The sequence below is a fragment of the Annulohypoxylon maeteangense genome (genome assembly GCF_022496945.1).
Source record: "Annulohypoxylon maeteangense strain CBS 123835 unplaced genomic scaffold GGS22scaffold_2, whole genome shotgun sequence".
Lineage (NCBI taxonomy): Eukaryota > Fungi > Ascomycota > Sordariomycetes > Xylariales > Hypoxylaceae > Annulohypoxylon > Annulohypoxylon maeteangense.
The window spans coordinates 1,777,545-1,799,249 of record NW_025953249.1 but is presented as its reverse complement, the minus strand read 5'-3'; the positions used below and the strand labels follow the sequence as shown (position 1 = coordinate 1,799,249).

The following is a 21,705-nucleotide window of genomic DNA, read 5'->3' as shown; positions in this document are numbered from 1 at the left end:
CCTCGAGGCTGGTTCGCGCTAAGCCTTAAACGATTATAACATTTACGATCCCGATATTCAACTAACGCCTCTTGGTCATCATTGGCCAATCAACTGCTTATCTTTTCCTACCTTATCTCTATTGGCGGCGACACCGAAGTGAAGGCTTTTAGGAATGTCCCTGTGTTCCCTGTGTCTTAGCCACATGCGCCCGGTAAGATGATGAGTTAGGCGGGTAGATAGCTCAAATTGCCCGGCACCCAGACGGCCAGACGGTCAGATAGTGTGGGGGAGTCCTTCAGAAGCTGGAAACGTATCTATGTCGTTGTTGGTCGCAAGGTTATCAGCCATGGGCCATGGCAGCACGAAAAGGATTAGTATCGTTGACAGGCTTGATGGATGTAATATTTTCTCTCTCTCTCTTTTCTATCTTGTTATCTTGGGCTAGAAACAAAAACTCCTATTTATTTCTAGCCCTTACTATATAGTCACTCCCAATCTCCTTCATATCACTCGTTTACTTGTGGTTCGACTATCTAGAGTTTGGACATACGATGCTTGACGTCCACAAAACGAACTTAAATACCCTGTTTATGACCTAGGTGGTACCTGTCTTGTTCCGCGGTCGCGTCATGAGGATATCCTTCACACGTTTCTAAGGTTATCATTACTCGAAAATTACCTAACGATACGGAAACGGAAACGGAAACCTACTCAATTCCTACCCTAGGCCTGTCGACTTCATTTTCACCATGGAGAGGCTTCACGATTCAAGGCTTAGTTCATGGGTAGAAAAGATAGCCGTTGACAATGAAGATGGTCTCACCACCGCCCAGCTGATGGTATGGCTAAATCTGACCACCCATCTTACCGCGTTTAAACGGTACCACCAATCGGTGGTTAATTGAAGCTATCACGAGACTGACTAATAGCAGTTAACGAACAATGATCTCAAACCTGTCGAGCCTGAACGTCGCCAATGGGGAGCCTGGAACTTCGTAGGTTTTTGGATTGCAGATTCCTTCAACATCAACACTTGGATGATTAGTTCGTCCATGATTGTGGGTGGATTGTCATGGTGGCAGTCGTGGCTTTGCGTGTGGATCGGGTACTCCATCGCTGGATTCTTCATCTGCATGACAGGTCGCATTGGCGCCGTGTACCATATTGGATTCCCAGTCGTGAACCGATCGAGCTTTGGAATATGGGGTTGTCTTTGGCCCGTGTTCAATCGTGCCGCTATGGCTTGCATTTGGTACGGCGTGCAATCGTATATTGGTGGGGAATGTGTGTACCTGATGATCCGATCAATCTGGCTCAGTTGGGTAAGCTCCAAGATCAACATGCGCCGAGAAAGTCTCGAGTTATTAACATCGTTTAGGACCGCGACACAATTCCAAACACATTTTCGCCAGACTCCGGGACTACCACCGCCGATTACGCTTCATTTTTCATCTTCTGGCTCCTGTCTCTACCGGCGATTTGGTTTCCCGTGCACAAGATTCGACATCTTTTTACCGTCAAGGCTTACTTCGTACCCTGTGCCGGCGTCGCTTTCTTGATCTGGGCCTTAGTTCGCGCTGGTGGACCGGGTCCTATCGTTAGGCAAGGTGCAACCGTGGAAGGTAGTGATCTTGCTTGGCAGTTTATTAAGGGCGTCATGAGTTCTATCGCGAACTTTGCAACTCTCATCGTAAACGATCCAGATTTCTCTCGTTTCTCGACCAAGCCACGTGATGCACTCTGGTCACAGGCTTTCACGATCCCCATCGGATTTGCCATCACCTCCTTGATAGGTATATTGGTCTCATCCAGCTCGGTCATCATCTATCCTGGAACCGAACCAATCTGGGACCCGCTTAAGCTATTGGAGAGATTCATTGACGACGGTGGCTCTGGTCAACGTTTTGGCGTCTTTGTCATCGCCCTTGCTTTTGCGCTAGCTCAACTAGGAACAAATATTGCAGCCAACTCGGTTTCAGCAGGAACCGATATGACGGCTTTGCTGCCGCGATTCATTAACATCCGGCGTGGTGGTTATATATGTGCTCTCGTCGGCTTGGCCATGTGCCCCTACACCCTACTTACGTCAGCCAACCAGTTCACAACGTACCTCTCGTCCTATTCGGTTTTTCTCAGTTCGATTGCTGGAGTTATGTGCAGCGACTATTACTTAGTCCGCAAAGGCTACCTTGAAATCAGGGAGCTCTACGATGCACGCAAGACCGGACCGTACTTCTTTACCTACGGTTTCCATTGGAGGGCTTACGCATCATATATCAGCGGCATCCTTATTAACGTAGTTGGCTTCGCTGGGGCTGTAAATGGAGGCAATGTCCCCATAGGAGCAACGTACATTTACAACTTCAATTTCTTCTGCGGCTTCATCATCTCGGCAGGCATGTACTGGGCTTTGTGCAAGCTATCTCCCATCCCAGCTTGCAGCGATACTTGGATGGAAGTGGGCGACCAGATCGACGAAGTCAGGCTAGCTTACGATCAAAGTAGCCAGCAAGAAGAGGAATTTGAGGAGGAGGCAGATCTGGGTAACAAGTACGATAAGGATCACCAGAAAACGGTATAAAATAGAGGGCGAGGTCGAGTGCGAGTGCGAGTTTTGGTTAAGTATGTACTAAAATGTACCACATTGGCCGATTTTGACATTGATCATACCCATATTCATTAATACGGCGGATCTGATTATGGCTTAGCACCATATCCAGAAACAAATGATAAAAGTTTACATGAAAAACCATAGTATTGCTGAAGAAAAAAAGATTTTATTGTTTTATTCATTTTGTTCATACAGTACCTTAGGTAGGTACGACGGACGGTACCTAAATACGAAGTACGGCAGGTACGGTTAGGTGTAAATTGTAAAGTGCGTCTATGACGGATACGGTAATTCAGGTAGTACAGCTTGATCTGTGCGCTCCTTCTTCAACTGAATTTGACGCTTGGTCCAGGCAGGTGCATTACAGTGCTACCTTGCACCTACAGAGCTGATATTCTGCCTAGAGAACAGTGAAGAAACAAACGGAGGCAGAACACCTTAAACATAAACAACTTCTTCCATCTCTTTCCTAACTCTTAGCCTTGACATTTTCTACATTTATCATTCGTCTCAGCACCTTCTGTTCCTTTCTCCATCCTTTCCCAATCTACTTATTATCCTTCATCTATCCGATACCCCAATACTTCGATTCTAGTGATTCACTACCTGAATGAGGTATTCCTCACCTGACTGGTACTTAGGTAGGTACCCGGTAGCCTCATATTCCATTAATATGGTCGTGAATAATTGCTAACGACTACAGTCAAAGGTGTACTCGACAGCATACCCTAGGTATGGATTCTCAGACCTCTCAGACGGAGGACCAGAATCTTGTCCACAGTCGTCTCCTGAAGGTCCCACCAGAAGTGTTGCTTCATATCTCATCCTACCTCCCCACTTTAGACTATGGACGTCTTCGTTGCGTTTGTCGACAAATCGAGAAATCTCTCTTCCCGTCTTTCGCTAGAGAGTTCTTCACACAGCGTCAATTTATGCTCACCGAGTTCAGCCTCCAGGCGCTTGTGGACATTTCCAAGTCTAGACTTGGACCTCATCTAAAGTGTCTTATTATCAGTCTCGAACGTCCAAATGCATGGGACTTCCAACGTCAGGGCATTAACGTCGGGACTCAGAGCCTTGGTGATGCGCTCAAGTATAATAACTTCTACGAACAATGCATCAACCATCAGACCTTGATAAGCTCCGGTCAAGATGTTGAGCTTCTTGCCGAAGCTCTCCGCAATCTGTCGAAGCTTCAAACAATTGGTCTACGAGACTTTTACTCTCCCGGCCGAAGCCGTGATGGAGATCATAAGACCTGGCGTACTTACGGCGCCCAAACCTTCTGGGAAGAGACAAATTCCCACCTCGAGCAGCCACGGTTCATTCGGCCTCCCAATGCACCTCAAGAGGGACACGCAAGCTATGTCTCCCACACATTTATAGCCATGCTGCGAGCTCTGGGAAAGGCGAGGGACATGCACCAACCCCCCGAGTTCCAGGTCGTCTTACGGACATGCTATCTTCCCCCGCCTGCCTTCAACATACCCCGTTATCTAGAGCCAACTATTTTGCCCGTCCTCCAGGACCTCAAGGTCCTATTTCTGGATTTGGGACCCATTTCATTTTCTCGGTTCACCATCAATAATGGGGGACGATACGAAGGCTTTACCTATACTGGTTATCTTCTTGCCAAATTCCTTTCGAAGACGCCGTCTCTGAAGCATCTGAGACTTAATTTCCGGGATTGCGGCATCGCCGAAGCCAAGGGCATTCTTCAGTGGCTTGCCCAGGTTCCTATTTCGCCCGGGATCCCACAGCCTTCCATGTGGTCAGTAAGCGAGGAAGTAGGAATGGATGGGGTGCAAAACTCCGCCAACATACGAGAGCGTTTCCCCACGTTGCCGCCACCAGCATTTCAGCATCTAGAGAAACTAGAGATCGGGATGGTAACTGTTGGGCTACCTCTGCTCCTCAGTGTTTTCAAGAGATATAAATCAAGCCTGCGCGCAATCTCTTTGCACAAAGTTACACTCGACAGTCCACCGCAAAATCATACCTCGGGAAAGGTTAACCTCTGGTCGAAGTTCTTCAGCCAAATCACGAAGCTTGGTCTCACACTCACTGCCATGCAACTTTCCTATATAAGACAGAAGTACAATACCACTCCCTATTCGGTAGAGTTTGGACGCCCAATTTATGACCCGATCGTGAATCCGTTTTGTAAAGGTTGGTCTGGATTCGATGGTACGTACACCCCCCTTTACTTTCATAAATATTCCGATGATCCAGGTTTTTGTAGCCTTAAGCAGGAAGCCTTTCTTCAATAAGCATGCTAACCGACGTAACACAGTGGAACGCGCTTCCCAAGAGTTTATCGAATCCATGATTATTCATTGGCCTGACGATGAGGAAATGGAAGACGACGATATGAGCTCAGAATCAGATGCAGGCATGTATCTCCCCTAGGAACCTGTGGCTATCCTCGGCATCCCGAAGTGTCACATTCTGACTAACTCTCTGCGCAGAGAATCTGGGATGGGACGAGGATAATGATATGGATGATGAGGATGATGATGATGTCATCAATTGAGCTATGTATCCCCGATGATAATCAATACATGCCAGGGTGGTAATTTGCTGTAAGTCAAAGACTTAAATCTCGAGGTGAACCATGTCGTCGCATACGTGAGTAAAAATTCGATCACTTGGTAGCAAATTCCAAAAAAAGCCACTTGATATGTTTTTAGTAAGGATGCTCCATTCGAGGACGGTACAATGTAGGTCACCAACATTGTCGCATGACGAACGAGGCCCGAACCACGGTAGTAACATATGTTGCTATATGATTAAAAACTACATAAGTTTATGGTTCTATTAATACTTCACAGACAACAATTTTCTTTCCATATAACAGGTTACCTCGTACATATTCTATACGCTCTGATCCAAGAAGTCGAGGATCGACGTGTACGTGGTCGCCGCGGTGTATTCCTACTCGCAATTAGCCTCAACCACGAAAAGACGTCAGTCGGCGACGGGTACTCACCATGTTTAAGCTGTGCCCAGTTTTGGGGACGACAATGGCGTCAAAGTTGTTGGTATTGGTGAAATACTGCCCCGATTGATCGGGAATAGGGGGGTTGGTCGAATCGCAATTGCCCCCACAGAATGGGATGTCGCGTTCTAGAAAAAGAACCAAGTCAGCTTTCGGAGCCCTTACAGAGCGACGAGCAACGGATATCCGTTAACTAGCGGAAAGACATGTCTCACCTCCCGTGATAATCAACACCGGTCCGCCGAAAGTGTTATTCCCAGTCGCCCCGCTACCTAGGGTCATTATCTCGCCGACGGTGACGGGCTGGTTCGACTCGTAGGCAGCCTGCAGCACCGCCGGGTCGAAGTTATTAGGCGCGAAGAAATTGGTCTGCACGCCTGTGCGGTCGCCCGAGGCCATGTATCCAGCCGGGTATCCGACCAAGCTTGTCGACGCGTTCCGCGCAACCACGTAATTACCACCGAAAGTGAAGAACGCGGAATAGCTCGCGGTAGCAGCCTGCGCGAAGCCCGTAAGCACGAGCCCATCCGACAGCCCCGTGGGATTCGCCTGCACCAGCGCGTACGAGAGTATAGACCCGTAGCTATGTCCGACATGCACAAGCTTCTCGTACGCCGGCACTCCAGAAACCTCTGCGTTCCGCAGCTTGGAAGTCAGCGCGTACAGCGCGGCTAGCTCGAGGTTCGTCTGGATCTCGGTGACGGGGTCGCCGCGCGAGGACCCGCCGAGCCCGAGCCGGTCGTAGAAAAAGACGCTGTAGTTCCGCGCGAGCGCCGCGTTCGCGTAGCTGTAGTTGTGGTTCGCGAAGCTGAAGTCCCAGTACGAGCGGTCGAAGGCGATCCCGTGTGTTAGGATCTGCAGCGCGCTGCCTGGCCCGGAGTCGGGCTCGCAGTAGGTTGCGCCGATGGAGTAGTTGCCGGTTATGGTTGCGAACTTGGGGTGGGTCGGTGTTAGTGTGGGTGGGAAAGTAAGGGGGGGAGAGGCAGGGACAGGGGGAGGGGGGAAGGGGAGGGAAGGGGGGTGTCATGTTTACCGAATCATTGGAGTTTAGCACTGATTGGGTGAAATTCACGCCCGGTTGCGCAAGGTCTAGGAAGAAATTCGTGACTTCAATGTCGTTCGCCGGTGCTTGGAGGGTGAACTTGATGTTCTGTGCCGATATCGAGATGGGAACTGTCAAGTTCCGACATACGCGGGCTGTGGCTACGGCGACGAAGCCAGCAAGTAGGACGGTATGGCGAGTTAGTTGAATCATCGTGAGTTAGTCTTCTCCTTCAGTAAGCTTACAGCTGACTTGGTGATGGCTACATGAAACGATATTTAGAGAGGGCTATGAGCCCATTTTATATGGTAAACAATCCATTCTCTGGGGAGCTAATACAAACTCAATTCCAAATGAAAACTCCGAATTCCAAATAGAACTTCATGACATATTCTACCGATGAGCTATCATGATGACGTCCTCTGCGCTATTGCGGCGGTGAGACCCTAGCGTTGACAGGACCCGAGTGACTGGGCCATAGATTGCATAGAGACGCATGTGCAGCTGTGCCGCGGCGATAGGGCGGGTCACTTTATCGCCATCACGTCCCTTAATCATCAACTGGCATGAACCAACATCAATATTGAACTCTTAGCCTCGCAATTCGGAAATATACCTAGGTAGATACTAGGAGCGTAGCCTTGGTGAGGGTCAGATCTGATTAGCTAAGGAGGTTAGTTAGCAAGGTTGTTCCTCAAACGACCCACATCATTCTTAAAACCCGTAATCCTCAATACAATAACATGGGAGAAATTCCAAATCACGCCTAGAGAGAAAGGAGAGAGAATTCGCGAGTATCGAACCAACATTATCTAAGCCTCAGCCCCGTTTGAGCCGCTAACCAGAACCTTATTTATTGGGAGAGGGTACGGGTGCCGCGACTCCCGGTTAGTACCGATGACGTCTATTTAACATCTCCATTCGAATATGGCAGTGAGTAAGCGGGCTCCTTCTTCCCGAGATTCGAATTATATATTAGTCGTGCGGGTATTAACAATACCCGTCCTCGTTTTCTATTAGCACCCAATCCCACACGTGCTAGATATTACCTAGCAAACCGTGCATATCGGCGATAAGGAGAGGAACTGTCGTCCATCCAGGTACTTACTCACTTCCACAACCCCTTTCGTCAAGGCCACGCAGGTTGGTTATCATCTTTTGCGATGCTCTAATTCCCCCTATCCCAGAAATAACTGGGGAGCGGAAGCCGGTTTTCGGTAGAGATGCAGGGCAGAGTAACATGTGAACCTTATAAGTCCCACAACTTTCTCGATATATTAGGATGAGTGGATGGCTCGTTTCTTCCCACGTCGTCGAAAACGGGTACCTATCATGCACTTTATTCTCCGAGCATCCCTTTCCCTTCCCCCCTCCTTAAAAGGCCACCCAATATTCCTACCCTACTCCACCGTAGGCAAACTGCAGACGGGCAGCCAATACCCGTAGTCGCCTTTCAATATATATGTCTATTAGATAAGTTAGATCAATGTTGAGTGGTCGTTTATGTTTCATCAGACGAATATTCTCCGAGCAAGTCGACCAATATTGCTACTTATCTCGGTATATTTCGCCAATTAGATGTAATAGTGTAGGGTACGAATGCGATCAACAAAAACACAATCTGAAGCAATAAAAGTATAAATACGTTTCAAGATAGGAGAAAGAGTCGTCAACTCAAGATAGGTATATTTAGTTTCGATCCTCAATCGGCTTCAGGCGCTTAAGTTCTATAAGCGGCTATGATCGGTTAGCGATGCCGAACGAATAGACGTGGATTCGAAGAACCAGAATAATCCATACCTCACACTAAGAAGCAAGCTGAAAATGTTGGCTTTTCTATACGATATATGCAAATTTCCATTGAGTGGTTGTCTAATACCAATATAAACCCGCACCACACCGCATGCTACCAACTCCCAATTCCTCTATGGGTCTGAGCTGTCGTACCTCATGCTACCCGTATAAACCCGACGCCTCAAAACACCAAAATCAAGATCGTACTCTGTCGTGATGCTATATCTATGTCTAATTGCTCAGACCACCGTATTTATTTTTTGTGTCTATTTTTGACTGTGCCCATTGAGACCGTTAACGCCGTTACTCGAATGAGCCGTCTCCTTAACCGCCCTCTCTAACGCCTGCTGCACGTCGTGAACCAAGTCCTCGGGCTCTTCGATACCGCAGCTGACGCGGACAAGATCATCGAAAACACCCACGGCTTCTCGCTGGTCTCGAGGAATGCCGGCGTGAGTCATCACGCTCGGTACTTCGACCAAGCTCTCGATACCGCCAAGACTCTCAGCTAGCGTGAAGATCTTGGTCAATTGGCAGAATCGCTCAGCCGCGGCGTGTCCTCCCTTGAGACGGAACGAAACCATGCCACCTCCCATACCATCGCGGTGTTGTTTCAGGGCAATTTGTCGATGCGGATGAGAGTCTAAACCAGGATAGTTGACAGCGATTACATGCGGGCTAGCTTCTAGGGCTTTTGCCACGGCTGTGGCATTGGTACTCGCTTGCCTCGCTCGTAGATGCAATGTCTTGACACCACGGTGGGCAAGCCAGGAGTCGAAAGCTGAGGGAACAGCGCCACCAGCATTTTGAAGGAAGGCCAAGCGCTCACGCAATTCTTCCGAGTTAAATGCCGCTACTCCCATAACAACGTCGCTGTGTCCATTGATGTACTTGGTGACACTGTGAACCACGATGTCGGCGCCGTGGTCGAGGGGGTTCTGGATATAAGGGCTCAAAAAAGTATTGTCAACCACGACCTGGACACCCCGTGCGTGAGCTGCCGTAGCAACAGCTCTGATATCGACGAGTCGTAACGTAGGATTGCTAGGTGACTCGATCCAGACCAGTTTCGTGTTATCTCGAATGTGCTCGGCTATATCGACTTCGATCTGCGGGGTGAAAGTGACATGAACGCCATGGGCCTTCGCCACGCGAGTGAAATATCGATGGGTGCCGCCGTATACGTCGCTGACGCTTATGACGTGGGAGCCTGAAGCTAGACTTTGGAGAATGGTAGCGGTTGCAGCGCTCCCGCTGCCAAACGCAAGCGCGTATTTAGCATTCTCTAGTGCGGCTACGGCCCGCTCGAAGTTATCCCGGTTGGGATTGGAGCTACGCGAGTATTCATACGCGCCGATAGGCTTTCCGGCAGCGGACTGTTCGAAGGTGGTCGATAGAGAGATAGGCTCGATAACGGCTCCGGTTGTGGGATCGTGAGGGGCACCAGCGTGTACGGCAAGGGTTCCGAAGCCGTGGACAGGGGATGGTGCTAGAGGGGGGGTCTCGATCGAAGTCTCGATTGGGACGGTCATGGTTGAGTAGACTACGTCTAGTTATTCAGTATGATAGCTAGTTTCGTTTCGATTGAATTGGTAGGAGAGGAACGTGTCTATCAAGATATCAGGCCGGCCTACACCTTTTTCTTGAGAAATGGTAGAAGTAGTTGAAGTGATCGAAATTTTGAGTTCGTATGGGGGAGACCCTAGCCCTAGTAGTCAATGAACGGAAGTGGGTCTTATCTATTTTTAAGTGTAGTAATCTGGGGTTAAGAATGTTATGGTTAGTGCAGGAATGAGCGAATAACCGGTAATTGATGGGAGTCGACATTTTATAAAGACTTGGAAGTTGCCGCTCAGCTAAGCGATATCGTTCAAGATGTATTGCGGTGAAGTGAATGGAATATGATTATGAATGGATATTGTTTTGTCATCATCGATTTCTAACTCCGATATTCGTCATTTGAAGGTGGGATGAGGAGATCCACCCGGCTCGGGGCTTGTTTAGGCGGGGCTGCCTGCATCCGACTGCCGCAAAACCGCATATAACCGTTACTTCGGAACGGACTCAGATGGATATGTACAAAGTACCTTCGGCTTGTTATGTAACTTAAATTTCAACCTTCAATATTCCTACTTCCTTGCAACTAATAATTCCTATATTATCACTTTGAATTGTCTTTTCAATCCTTTCATGACAATATCATAACTTAGCTCAGAATCACAAGTGTTACCTAGCACACAATCAATCCGCCATATAACGTGCTTCCATACCGCCTCTGATCACCTCGTATACCTAATACCTCGCCTTTAGCTGATACATAACGACATCATAAGCTGAAATGATTGGATTGGCGTAACGCCAACGCGACAAACCGACAGCCGTCTTATCTATACCCTCACCTTTGTAGAGCCTAGAACATTTACATAACAGCAAACCCGGGGAAACCACCTAAGGTGTCTTTGGGATGTGGAGATATCGGGGTCCACGTGGAAGCGCGAATAAGAAGCAAATACCACCATATGAATAGTCCGGGCCACCTAATACCTAACACAGCATATGCAAACGAACTTTGGTTGATCATCTTGACATGTTGTCTATTTCACTTTGCTAATGCGTACCAACTACCTACCACCCACAACTAACCTCTTAGTTATAAAAGCGCGAACCTTCCCCATAACAATTCAGAAGAGCTTCATAGCCAATGCCTTAGCACGCCGTACCCGCAATTTCATAGAGCGACGAGAATTGACAGCTTCCGGGATCTTAAACGGCGGCGTCGGGGTCTTACTTTGAAGTTTCTGCCCTTTATTCGGGGGTCCGTTGAAATTTCCCGCGTTACAAGCAGCGCTGATTCCGTCGCACTTATCTTCCCAAACGTGACAGTTGGCCGAACCAGTCGGCGGCGCCGAATCATAACACTCCTTCGCCTGGCTGAAACATGCCTCGGACGACTTCCAGCAGCCGTCCTCGGTTGAATAATCAGGCACCTCCACGCCAACCCAGTTCGCGTTCTTGATAAGATAGTTGGAAGGGATCACCCCCTTGCTTTGCTTCAGGGCCCTGGATGAGGCCGAAGTAAGCACGGCTTTACTTGTGCATTTTGTAGGTTGGTAAACCTTCGGTCCGGGCATTGGATAAGGAAACTTCGGCGAGTAAATGTTGAATGTAAGTCCCGGGTCAGTGGACTGGACGTAGCCTGGAATACTGACGCTGTACTCAGCCGGGACGTTAAGAGTTGCGGTATCGCTATTCTGGATATAAACCTGAGCACACCCTGTATAGAACTGCGGATCGCCTTTGTCGGCTTGATGAAGGGCCAACAGTTCAGGTCGGATGAGCCAGTACCCATTAGAGAGAAATTCTGGGAGGTCGATGGACATCATGCCATTATTGTCGATCAGCTTTTCCGTGCACCACTTTCCGCTAGAATCATCGTATCCTTCATCCCACTACAATATCATAAAGTTAGCAGGCATTAGTATATCAAGTCGAAACATGAGTCATGAAGATTGCGATATGGGGATCACGTTCTAGCGAGGGAAATATCTTATAAAAGCACTTACAAGTTTGATCCAACCCGGGCCAGCTGCAGAATCCGTTGTCATGTTGTGGACTTGTTTGGCGTATACAGCACAAGGCCCCTGTGTGTCCCAAGTTAGTGTTTGCTAGCTTTCGTGTACTTGATGCCTAGTATATCATACCTTGTGTGAAATATCCAAGGCGCCTGGCTGCTCAGCATCGGCCCATTCCCGCCACTCAAAACTAAGTTTTGCACCCGTTGGTGTCGGACAGGTGAAGGCCACAGGTTGGTTACCACTGGCACCTAATCAACTGTTAATGAAGCACCATCGCTAGCTAAGTTTCGGCTGGCCTACCGCAAGCCATATCATCGCTGTCTATGCTAGCTACAGGATATGAACATGTCTGGGGATTCATGCTCATCCGCACGCAAGTTCCATCCCCTTGAGAGACATCGTTGACAAAGAGGGTAGTGAATGTAGTATGAGCCTCGGCTGTTACGATGAACGTGGCGACCATGACCTTAAAGAGAGAAGAATGCTTCATTTTGAAAAAACGGCCTCATCAGCGACTTAGTGTTTCTTTGGGGGGGTGGGAGGGGGGGAATTTCTAAAAATGAAGGTATAAAACAGGCATATCCGACTACCTAGGCGTATAAGGCGTTTCCTATACTCAGCCTTTTAAATAATAATACTAGCCCAGCTAAGAAACAGAAATGAACAAAACATCTGACGGCACATAAAGTATGGCCAGGGTGAATGGGTCTATCAACAACCCATGAAGAATGAGTGACAAGAAAAGAACGTTCAAAGCAGAAAAGTCATGCGTCGAAACAAGAAAGTGACAAGAGCAAAATTTTGCGTTTGCCCTTATTATAATAGAATTGGATGAATGTAAGGGGAGGCGACAGTAAAATAAGTATCTGAATCAGCATCGTGTAATGTGAAAGGTCACCGAGGCATTAGGCTTTCAATGCCCCTGATTCGAGGACCAATCCAATAATCTCCCCAAAAGGGAGGCTTTAAGGCGCCCGCTTACAAGCCAAGAAAATACATGCTATTCCTAAGACTCGCAGCTATTTTCTCAGGGGTAATTCCCAATGGTGGGAATTGTCTTGAATCCTCGAGCCATGGGCAAAGTGCGACGGTAACACGTGCGAATGACGTTGAAGAGACCTGGGGTAGCGGACATCTTAGAAGTATCCTGATGTAAGGGACAGGGGCGGGATGCGGGTGGCTGCATTCCTATATCCCCTGGCCAATCGGTCGAGGAGTACCGAGTGTAGTTGAAACGAAGTTCGTCCCAACCATCCAATGGCTGAATGGTAAACTCCCCATCTAATATCAATCCGAACGGAGAAAACAACAAAATTTAATACACCAACCCCTATTGTTAAACATAGCTAAATTTTTAAGGCGCTTGGGTTATGTACGGTACGGTTGCGCTGTGGCTTGCGGCTAAACTTTTGGCTCTATTTTGAACCTCTGTGGCCCGGTTAGTTAGTTTTTGATGCTAACAGAAGTGCCCTAGTGCGTAGGGAGGCACTCGGAGGATTAGCTGGCTTTCGACATGTATGCTTGGCACTAGGTTTTCCGTGGATTCAGAGGCTGCCTCATATAGAGATCAAGCGAAACTATTACTTTGATAGTATTTTGGGTGTTGCGGTTAGTTGTAGGGTCTTGGTTTTTAGTCGACATCCGAGATAACAGGTAAGTACCGGCCGCGGGAGAACAGAGACCTGATTGACGGAGGTGAAGTGGAATGCTTTAGACTCGACGCTGTGAAACCCGGCAATTAGTTCTCTAGGTTTACGGGATGAGAAGACAAGACCAGTCTGTGTACAGTCTGTAAGTAAGCTGAATCCAGATCCTGCGAGACTACCTAGGTAGGTAAATTATTCCTGCAAGTGATATAAGAGCCTGGGAAAAGGTAAATATGGGTTAATCATCATAAACTTTTTTTCATAAATAGCCACTAGATTCTAGGGAATATTTTTCTTTCTTTCTGGAGGATGAGTGGAGATTAATTGCACCTCGAGACCATAAGGCAAAGACTACCTTACTAAAGACGCCTTTCCCCCTCCAGCCACCGTAAGTTACCTCGCGCTATGCAAAGCGTGACCCGAGCTCTTTTATATGCCTTTTTTTGTACATGCTATGGTACACCAGTGTCGTGAATCGTGGGTATCGTTTCATAATTACTCGTTGATCTTGGCTAGGATTCTATTGTTGGACGGGTATAAGTATCTATTTACATATCATGTCGCATGGAAGTAGAAGACTTACTCGCTGTCGCGGAAGAGGTGGTACTCCTCCTCGCCTACCTTGACGGGGGCGCCTCCGTACTAGATACGATTAGCCCTAATTCGCAACAGAGGCATATAAAGATCCTGACTCACCTGAGGGATCAATACTCTATCTCCCTGGGATACGCCCATCGGCACACGCTGTCCTTCCTTGTTCAACGCACCGGGGCCAACAGCTAAAACTCTGCCCTCATTGAGTTCCTTGACGCTCGATTCGGGCAGGAAGATGCCGCTGGCGGTCTTAGTATCAGCCTTGATTCGCTGGATCAGTACGCGGTCCAGGAGAGGCACGAGGGACTTGATTGATCGAATAGCGGTGGCCTATTATATTCACAAGTCAGCATACAGCCTACGATTGCAAATAAGTAGGTACAAGTGCGGGGTTGGAGTTTAAGCCGGTAGGTGCTAAGGAGCGGCATATACCATTGTGAATTATATACAGAAGAAAGTCGTAAAGCGTAGACGATAGTTCTCTGAACAAATTGAGGAAATTTGAGAGCTCGAGGGTCGAAATTTGAAGCTATCGCGAGAGATGGGTCTTTGGAAAGCTTTAGAATGTTCAAGTGGCTGATAGACCTAAACTTTTTATTCCTAGGTTTTTCCGATTGCCGGGGTTGATTTTTTGTCTGGACCCGCCTGTCCGGGGCTCTCGGATCCCTGTACATCATAGTACCATCACATCCTCAGGGCTGTACAGTGTACATACAAAGTCACTACAAAGTACCCGTGCAGCTATGACGAAGTTACAACTTAGAACTGTACAGGATATTGCGGTATTATCGAAGTGTTTCAAATTATACCAACCTCAATAAATACATAGAATCGAAATACATCGCATTAGTAGACAGACCGCCGGTAGTGACAACGGTACAGCCGTAAAAGGGGGGGCAATAAATCTACCTGAATCTCTCTATACACAGTCGCATATACTCTAATCTATATCCGCTATGAACCTGTACGGTTTGCACCCTTCTGCGTTGGCCCCCTTTCCCCCTCCCACTATGCCGATGAAGATAATATGATTTGAGAAAATGCCAAACTCCACAAACTCCGAGGAAGACTGTCCCTTCCCCCCTCCTATGATCCAAATACACTATTGAACACCCACCCGCTCCTCTACACGCCCCTACTTGCTAGGTGGTGCGGGAGGTTCAAGAACATGTGTGTGATCCTCTGCATGAATGACTTGTCCGTGGCCGACCTGCCTGCAAATGACCGTGTCCGATACCCAAGGTTCGTCCAGAATTTCCGCCATTTGAACCCGTTTCTTTGGGTCTATTGTTAGCATGCGCCCAATGATGTGCCTACTCTCTCTGGGAAGCAATCGCAATAGACGCCACGGTCCTCTAATGACTTCTTTCTTTTCCTGAGCATTGCCATCGCCGCCTCCAGTCGTAGATGACTCAGTGCCCTTGGGTTTTTGCTGCTTCGATTCTTCCGTAAATATGTCACGTTGTGGAATGCTCGAGAGGTCGTTCGTTGATCTCGAAGGAAGAATCAGCTTCTTGGGATCGTGGCCGGGGGATGGGTCTGCTGCGAATAGCTTGTATGAATTATCTGACAATCGTGGAACTTTCCAAGGGAACCTCCGGAGCGACATGCAGCAAAAGATGATAGCTAGAGACCAAATATCCACAGCCTGAGGATCGTACTTGCGCTCATCGTAAACTTCCGGAGCAAGGTACGGATCAGAGCCAACAACACCTAATAATCTGTTAGAGATGTACATATCCGTTTTCGCTACGATACCAAACTTACCAGAAGCCAATACCAGTTCTGACTCGAAAGGATATCTGAACACATGGGCGCTGCCAAAATCTATGATCTTCATAATACCATGCTGGCTAACGACGACATTGTCCAACTTCAAATCTCGGTGAGCGAGGCCGGAACTATGAAGATAGGTTACACCGCTAAGTATTTGGAGGAAGCAGCAGGTAATCTCCGGCTTTGACATCTTCCCTGTCATGACTATGGCGAATAGGTCAAAAGGAGCGTATTCCATAACTTCATACCACTTCCCCTTTTCTTGCACGATATCCAATGTCTCGATGATGTTGCCGTGATGTAGGGCGGATCCGATACAGAACTCGGCCGTCAATTTTTTGACATATTCTTTCTCGGTCTCGTACGAATGCCGGGGGCGAAACTCCTTCACTGCAAAAACGGTATTGTCCTCTGTCCTTTTCATGAGTTTAACAGAGCCTCCAGCGCCGGAACCAAGTACTCGGCCAAGCTTCCCATACTTGGATGTTAAGCCATGGTCATCGGCAAAGGGAACTTGATGAGATTGTCGAGAGCCTAAAGGAGACGGGGATATTGATTTCTTCGACTTGTGACCAACTCCGACCTTGAAAAATCTTTTCAGATCCGACATGGATCCATGGGTACTGTGTGTAGTAGACCCAGTGCCCGTCGGATGGAGTTCGCCGGATTTATTCTTGTTCGCGAAGAGACCAGAGAGTCGCTTTTCTTGCCTATCGGTCTTTGTCAAGTTGGTCGTAGAAGAGGAGGGAGAGCTGCGACCCTTCTTTCTAGAGAAGACAAATCTCTGGTCGATATTCCCGCCAGCCTTGCTCTGCATCGGCCGTTTGCTTGCGGCATATGGATCGTTGGCATCTCCCTGAGGCGTAAAAGGTCGAGAGTAGTATTGAGATGCGGCATTCCTCGATGGACTGGATTCTCTAGATACAGGTAGGGATTGGCCCCCAATACTGAACATGCCCTTCCGATGCGAACGAGCACCGCCATCTTGGTCGTCAACCGCGGTCGAACGTTGTGATATGTTGTCAGTGGATGCAGGTCGATGAGGTAGACCCACTCGTGGTGAAACAGGCCTCGAATCTTGCCCTGAAGCTTGCGGTGTTATGGCCTGCGAATCAAAGCCTCCATCGGAACTTAAAATTCGGACCGACTTTGCGCTCTTAGTAGAGGAATCTGCCCCGGAAGTCCCGGCTGGCGTTAGTGGTGGTGATACCAGCTCGGGAGCTTTAGGGCTCAATCGGGGCGAAGGATGGCTCATGGGGCTATGGCTGTGCTGAGGAGTTGCGCCAGGCGTAGTCTCGTTGGACGCCACCTAAAAACGTCTGCTGTTAGCTACCTTATATGAAATGTTGATAGTTAAATTTGGATATGCCAAATAAAGCATTATTGCTGGTAAGAATATGTATCAATCAAAGTAATACTCATTTCATAACACCGGAAAACAAATGAGACAAAGCAATTAACGACAATGAACTTGCGGTTTGTGTTTCGCAATCCAAGAAGAGAGGGAATAGGATTTCGTAGACGACTACCTAGGTAATCTATAGAAAACAGGCATACCCTACTAGGAGGAAGCGAAACTGGATCAAACGAATAATTTTGCAGCCGTTGCTCCTGAAGCTGAGCGCCGTGGATCGAGTTGGTCAAAGCCTTTATTAGGTCGGGGTTGGCTATGCTATCTCTCCGGTATTCCGGAGTACCAAACACTGCAATAGGAGGGTCGATCTCGTCAACTACGGATGAGAAGCGTACAGCTGGCGCACGCTCTGAATGTTTCGCAGCGGCATCGGTACGTTCGGCTATATTGTTGGAGCTGCCTATGACGTTGAAAATAGGAATAGTTAGTAACCAATTTCCAATATTGGCATTGGGCACGAGATAGTAGGAAACAGCGACGGTCGTGCTTGACAAAGAGAGAAGATCTTAAAAAATACCTTGCGGCTGCTCCAGTCTACGGTTGACTGCGTCGATCGGGGTTGTCATGGCAATCCAGGTACCCAAAGACTATGGGATACACTTTAGATAAGGATGGGTTCAAATTAAAAGCTTTACAGTACGAAAAAAATAAAAGGTCTGTGAAAAATCTGGGCCGAGGGATGGCCCCCAAGAATGATGTTTGGTAAGGAAAAGAAAAGGAGAAGAGAGAGAAAAAAGAAGAATAAGAGGTGATGATAATATGATGTGCCAGACTTTGGTAAATGTCTAACTAAAAAGATCTCTCTGAAAACTTGTGGGAGTCCTGACTTATGCCCATCATGGTGGGGCTCTCAAGTGTTCTAAGTACATAGGATGGGGATGGGATGGGATGTACGACGAAGGTAGTTCTTTCCGTTGCTGCCCGCAAAAACGCCTACCTATTGACATGGACGTACAAGGTATTTAGTACCCTTTCATCTTCTTTTTTACCCCTACTTTTTTTTCTTTGCGCTGTAATATTCTACATAGGCAGTACCTCCAGCATATATGTACCTAACATTGATAGACATTATCTTAAAATACAAGATTAACAATGTGACGAAAAGACAACCAGTACGACAAGATTTGAAATATTGAAAAAGGCAATATAGGTTCATCACATAATAAAAGTCACCATACAATTAAAAAAAAATACCTACCTACCAAGTAGGTAAGCATTTAAAAAGCCGATACGGCCGGACTACATACCTAAATGTAAGTTGCGAATGATATTGAACGGGTGACGAATTCGAATTTTGAGGCAGATACATAGATACTACATTGGTACAAGTATGTAACCTAAGCTTTAGGTAAGATCTTTTTACCTCGGCGCTTTACCCGGAGGTGCACCACCCAGAGGCTGTTCCGCGTTGGTTGAAAGAAGATTGAAGAAGCAGAGAACTTCAAGTCATTGGGAAAAGGCTGGCTGGCTGGCTGGGCATGGCCAACATGGGTCATCCATGTGGGTCTGTCTTGAGACCCTGTTGGTGGGGGACCAAGATTTCAACCCGTTTTCAGCCCGTTTTCGATTTTGCGTCCTTTCAATCCAGTCCCTGTGTCCCCTGTATCCCCTGTGTTCCCAGTGCAACGTTTGAAGGATACTTTGGTACATCAATGATTAGTGTGGAGACGGGATTGGGTAACAAACACCAACCAGAAATGGCCTGGACTGGACCTAAGAAATGCAAGAACGCCAATCCCGCTATCCCGGCCATCCCGCTCATAACCTTGGAAGTACTTTTAGGTAGTTTGTAAAAAAGAAAACTCTAGCAGCTAGTTGACCCGGATCGACAATGTCTTTAACTTCTTCTTCCTATTCAACGTTCGACAATATTTAATACTTCCTCCGTGGATCGAGAACCATACAAACCAGCCAGTTTGTCCTGAGACTTTAAACATCGACCTGCATGGGACGTACCAGATGTGCCCAATGAAAATAAACGGAGTCATAAGGTGTGCCTGAATTTGATTAGCTTGCAGCAACCCGTCTGCCGGCGGGGTCTGTGATCTGCCATGCATTATCAGGGCCAAGATTTATTCTCCCACAGAGCTTCAACCAATAACCAACCTAGCAAACCCATAGCTCTGGGTTCTATCCAATACAGTTTCTGTGATCTATCAAAGCTTCAGAAAATCCGAAGGCGAATCCTTTCGAAACATCTGTTCAACCGGCAATTTTTGGGGTTACGATCACAGGCTCCATAAATCGACGAAGCAGTTCAAGTCCACATTTAAATATTTGGTTATTTACATACTAGCCAAAAAAAAAAACGTGAATGCTAACCAAGCAGAATGGAGTCAGAAAAAGTGTCCCATGTGCTAATCTTACTATTTGCACTGTCACTAAAACTATCCCCTTTGTTACACAACAGGCATTTTCTACCAATTATGATGAGTATATTAAGTATGAGTTGCCAATATAAGCATAGCAAGGGATACTGACATGCACAGTCCAATACAGTAGGATTAGCACATGGGCGGTCTTTTCTGACTCCATTCTGCCAAGGTACTGATGATAGAAAATGCTTAAACATTGGCACGGATACGGGATCTCACCTGTGCCGCTTAATTCTACTTATTTATGCAACATCTTGCGCGAAGTGCAGGCGGCAAAGTCGATAGCAATGGATCCTTGCGTCCATGTTTACCTGGAGAGTAGCATTTTATTACAAAATATCGGGTCGTGACCCACGTAGTTCTAGAACAACGGGCATTCCAGAATATATTTCGAAGCCGAGTTCTATTCCGAAAAGAGCTTCTCAGGCTGATAGAAGTATATAAATAACAGCATAATACTAGGTATGTATGTAGTGTAAATAACGTTCATGATTTCTACGATCCGTCCTACCAACATATATACGCGAGTACTAGCACAACTACATGGGATAAATATTACCTATTACCAATGCTTCCATGATGGGGACCAACCGGCAATCAGCGAACCCTCCTTCGGATCTTCTCGATTTAAGCTTGTTCACTCGTAGGTGTCATTCTACTCAAACACTACAAAATAAGGAGGACCGAAGTCGCTCCATGATCCGGTAGCACAGGGAACAGCTGTCTTGAAGCATCGATGTCACCCTCACAATGTACATAGCTTAATCCGTATTCTGACCCCAAAAGCATGCCCAGCGCTACCTACGCCATAAGCAACCGGTAATTGATTGCTACGTAGTAAAACTACTAGGTATCGTAGGTAGGTATATGATATATCATATTGAACCATCAGTATTGTGCTAACTTTAGTTGAAGGCGTTATAAAATACCGAATATTTCGTGAGGAGGCGAAAGGCGATATGCAGGTACCTACTCATCAAGGGAGTAAGCATCGAATATCTTGCTTGCATGTGAGAGCATCTGAGACCTTCGGCTATCTTCAAATCCACCCAGTTTCCGATAATTCCGTTGCATAAGAAGCCTCAGCGCACAGCTTGTTGAGGTGACTTTGTTTGATTCGTAAAATCGTACAGGTGTGGTAATACATGTTAATGCTTGTTCATGCATAGAGGACCTCGGAAGCTCCGAAATAGACAATCAACCCTATCCACGGATGTCAATCGCTCCAACGCCCGGGTAATGCAGAAGACAACCAAATCGATATTTTCCAACGTCTACGCAACGACAGCAATACCCATTGACTTGGCTTGAGTGATGACCAATTTGCAAATACTTCGTAGAGGAAGAACGGAGAGTCGCAACTCAGTTTGTTTTACCTTCGCGATTTCGTAGACGTGTTTCATGGTGACCGTACCCGCTATCTCGTGGCCAGGCCTGCTTGCTGCCTTTCTCTTTCCTTTCTTGCCCATCGGTAAATCAGCCGCATTTTTGAGGAACCAAGAGGTTTGTGGTGTCCGAACATCGAAGTGGAATGATCGATCTGCTCGTACCGTAACTCGGGTTGGCATGGGCGTTCCCGGGAGTATATGTGCCGTTCGCGCATTGAATTCCTTGATATACACGGTCAGCTACCCCGGCGTATCACATCATTAGAGACTGAGGTTGTCTTTACCTTACAGAAATCCATAGATTTCACACCTTTACTTCCAAGCGCGGGACCAACCGGCGGACTTGGTGAAGCTTTACCCGCTTCCACGATAAGCTTCACGATCTGGTCAGCGCCAGCTGCAGCTGAGCGAGCCTTAGACATGTTGTAGCAATTGCGCGCGGGTCGGTGAAAGGCGGGGGCAATTGGTCGTCGACGTGAATATTCGAAAATCTAAAGATTAAGTTATTAT

At 47.4% G+C, this 21,705-nt stretch overlaps 8 protein-coding genes across 8 annotated transcripts; 2 read left to right on the top strand and 6 right to left on the bottom strand.

Annotated features, from left to right (window-relative positions):
- Positions 1 to 101: 101 nt before the first annotated feature.
- Positions 102 to 2,811, top strand: GGS22DRAFT_153063 (permease for cytosine/purines, uracil, thiamine, allantoin-domain-containing protein). The gene is made up of 3 exons (XM_047959787.1): positions 102 to 821; positions 915 to 1,304; positions 1,361 to 2,811. The coding sequence occupies exons 1-3, from the start codon at positions 732 to 734 to the stop codon at positions 2,561 to 2,563; spliced, it is 1,683 nt and encodes a 560-aa protein (XP_047822907.1). The 5' UTR covers positions 102 to 731; the 3' UTR covers positions 2,564 to 2,811.
- A 191-nt stretch (positions 2,812 to 3,002) lies between these two features.
- Positions 3,003 to 5,157, top strand: GGS22DRAFT_66958 (uncharacterized protein). The gene is made up of 4 exons (XM_047967739.1): positions 3,003 to 3,234; positions 3,297 to 4,780; positions 4,887 to 4,985; positions 5,062 to 5,157. The coding sequence occupies exons 2-4, from the start codon at positions 3,328 to 3,330 to the stop codon at positions 5,124 to 5,126; spliced, it is 1,617 nt and encodes a 538-aa protein (XP_047822906.1). The 5' UTR covers positions 3,003 to 3,234; positions 3,297 to 3,327; the 3' UTR covers positions 5,127 to 5,157.
- Positions 5,158 to 5,237: 80 nt separating this feature from the next.
- Positions 5,238 to 6,936, bottom strand: GGS22DRAFT_66943 (Alpha/Beta hydrolase protein). Its single transcript, XM_047967738.1, has 4 exons — positions 6,625 to 6,936; positions 5,807 to 6,524; positions 5,583 to 5,719; positions 5,238 to 5,527 (listed from the first exon to the last, which is right to left on the bottom strand). Exons 1-4 carry the CDS (start codon positions 6,844 to 6,846, stop codon positions 5,468 to 5,470), a joined length of 1,137 nt encoding a protein of 378 aa, XP_047822905.1. The 5' UTR covers positions 6,847 to 6,936; the 3' UTR covers positions 5,238 to 5,467.
- A 1,342-nt stretch (positions 6,937 to 8,278) lies between these two features.
- GGS22DRAFT_153056 (Cys/Met metabolism PLP-dependent enzyme) lies at positions 8,279 to 10,340 on the bottom strand. The gene is made up of 2 exons (XM_047959786.1): positions 8,434 to 10,340; positions 8,279 to 8,370 (listed from the first exon to the last, which is right to left on the bottom strand). The coding sequence occupies exon 1, from the start codon at positions 9,957 to 9,959 to the stop codon at positions 8,694 to 8,696; it is 1,266 nt and encodes a 421-aa protein (XP_047822904.1). The 5' UTR covers positions 9,960 to 10,340; the 3' UTR covers positions 8,279 to 8,370; positions 8,434 to 8,693.
- A 246-nt stretch (positions 10,341 to 10,586) lies between these two features.
- On the bottom strand, positions 10,587 to 12,756 carry GGS22DRAFT_153053 (glycoside hydrolase family 61 protein). The gene is made up of 4 exons (XM_047959785.1): positions 12,303 to 12,756; positions 12,129 to 12,250; positions 11,991 to 12,068; positions 10,587 to 11,876 (listed from the first exon to the last, which is right to left on the bottom strand). The coding sequence occupies exons 1-4, from the start codon at positions 12,490 to 12,492 to the stop codon at positions 11,109 to 11,111; spliced, it is 1,158 nt and encodes a 385-aa protein (XP_047822903.1). The 5' UTR covers positions 12,493 to 12,756; the 3' UTR covers positions 10,587 to 11,108.
- Positions 12,757 to 13,413: 657 nt separating this feature from the next.
- On the bottom strand, positions 13,414 to 14,854 carry GGS22DRAFT_153051 (chaperonin Cpn10). The gene is made up of 5 exons (XM_047959784.1): positions 14,675 to 14,854; positions 14,345 to 14,572; positions 14,232 to 14,290; positions 14,004 to 14,168; positions 13,414 to 13,865 (listed from the first exon to the last, which is right to left on the bottom strand). Exons 1-4 carry the CDS (start codon positions 14,675 to 14,677, stop codon positions 14,144 to 14,146), a joined length of 315 nt encoding a protein of 104 aa, XP_047822902.1. The 5' UTR covers positions 14,678 to 14,854; the 3' UTR covers positions 13,414 to 13,865; positions 14,004 to 14,143.
- Positions 14,855 to 15,017: 163 nt separating this feature from the next.
- Positions 15,018 to 18,394, bottom strand: GGS22DRAFT_153049 (Pkinase-domain-containing protein). Its single transcript, XM_047959783.1, has 4 exons — positions 17,950 to 18,394; positions 17,576 to 17,832; positions 16,010 to 17,327; positions 15,018 to 15,955 (listed from the first exon to the last, which is right to left on the bottom strand). Exons 1-4 carry the CDS (start codon positions 17,996 to 17,998, stop codon positions 15,378 to 15,380), a joined length of 2,202 nt encoding a protein of 733 aa, XP_047822901.1. The 5' UTR covers positions 17,999 to 18,394; the 3' UTR covers positions 15,018 to 15,377.
- Positions 18,395 to 21,081: 2,687 nt separating this feature from the next.
- GGS22DRAFT_184643 (ribosomal protein L11) lies at positions 21,082 to 21,617 on the bottom strand (the record flags this gene model as incomplete). The annotated part of the gene is made up of 2 exons (XM_047964210.1): positions 21,082 to 21,417; positions 21,480 to 21,617. The coding sequence occupies 2 exons, from the start codon at positions 21,615 to 21,617 to the stop codon at positions 21,082 to 21,084; spliced, it is 474 nt and encodes a 157-aa protein (XP_047822900.1).
- Between the last annotated feature and the right edge of the window lie 88 nt (positions 21,618 to 21,705).

Bases quoted from the DNA above. Each gene is read 5' to 3' on its own strand.
- GGS22DRAFT_153063 (XM_047959787.1), top strand. From the start codon at position 732: ATGGAGAGGCTTCACGATTCAAGGCTTAGTTCATGGGTAGAAAAGATA. The intron at 822-914 runs GTATGGCTAAAT...GACTAATAGCAG, and splicing joins TCACCACCGCCCAGCTGATG to TTAACGAACAATGATCTCAA. The intron at 1,305-1,360 runs GTAAGCTCCAAG...AACATCGTTTAG, and splicing joins GATCAATCTGGCTCAGTTGG to GACCGCGACACAATTCCAAA.
- GGS22DRAFT_66958 (XM_047967739.1), top strand. From the start codon at position 3,328: ATGGATTCTCAGACCTCTCAGACGGAGGACCAGAATCTTGTCCACAGT. The intron at 4,781-4,886 runs GTACGTACACCC...GACGTAACACAG, and splicing joins AGGTTGGTCTGGATTCGATG to TGGAACGCGCTTCCCAAGAG. The intron at 4,986-5,061 runs GCATGTATCTCC...CTCTCTGCGCAG, and splicing joins GAGCTCAGAATCAGATGCAG to AGAATCTGGGATGGGACGAG.
- GGS22DRAFT_66943 (XM_047967738.1), bottom strand. From the start codon at position 6,846: ATGATTCAACTAACTCGCCATACCGTCCTACTTGCTGGCTTCGTCGCC. The intron at 6,525-6,624 runs GTAAACATGACA...ACCCACCCCAAG, and splicing joins TGCTAAACTCCAATGATTCG to TTCGCAACCATAACCGGCAA. The intron at 5,720-5,806 runs GTGAGACATGTC...TTCTTTTTCTAG, and splicing joins GGTGTTGATTATCACGGGAG to AACGCGACATCCCATTCTGT.
- GGS22DRAFT_153056 (XM_047959786.1), bottom strand. From the start codon at position 9,959: ATGACCGTCCCAATCGAGACTTCGATCGAGACCCCCCCTCTAGCACCA.
- GGS22DRAFT_153053 (XM_047959785.1), bottom strand. From the start codon at position 12,492: ATGAAGCATTCTTCTCTCTTTAAGGTCATGGTCGCCACGTTCATCGTA. The intron at 12,251-12,302 runs GTAGGCCAGCCG...ACAGTTGATTAG, and splicing joins CAGCGATGATATGGCTTGCG to GTGCCAGTGGTAACCAACCT. The intron at 12,069-12,128 runs GTATGATATACT...TGGGACACACAG, and splicing joins CCTTGGATATTTCACACAAG to GGGCCTTGTGCTGTATACGC.
- GGS22DRAFT_153051 (XM_047959784.1), bottom strand. The intron at 14,291-14,344 runs GTGAGTCAGGAT...AATCGTATCTAG, and splicing joins ATAGAGTATTGATCCCTCAG to TACGGAGGCGCCCCCGTCAA. The intron at 14,169-14,231 runs GTAAGTCTTCTA...GTCCAACAATAG, and splicing joins CACCTCTTCCGCGACAGCGA to AATCCTAGCCAAGATCAACG.
- GGS22DRAFT_153049 (XM_047959783.1), bottom strand. From the start codon at position 17,998: ATGACAACCCCGATCGACGCAGTCAACCGTAGACTGGAGCAGCCGCAA. The intron at 17,833-17,949 runs GTATTTTTTAAG...TCAACGTCATAG, and splicing joins TAGACTGGAGCAGCCGCAAG to GCAGCTCCAACAATATAGCC. The intron at 17,328-17,575 runs GTATGCCTGTTT...AGACGTTTTTAG, and splicing joins TTTCGCTTCCTCCTAGTAGG to GTGGCGTCCAACGAGACTAC.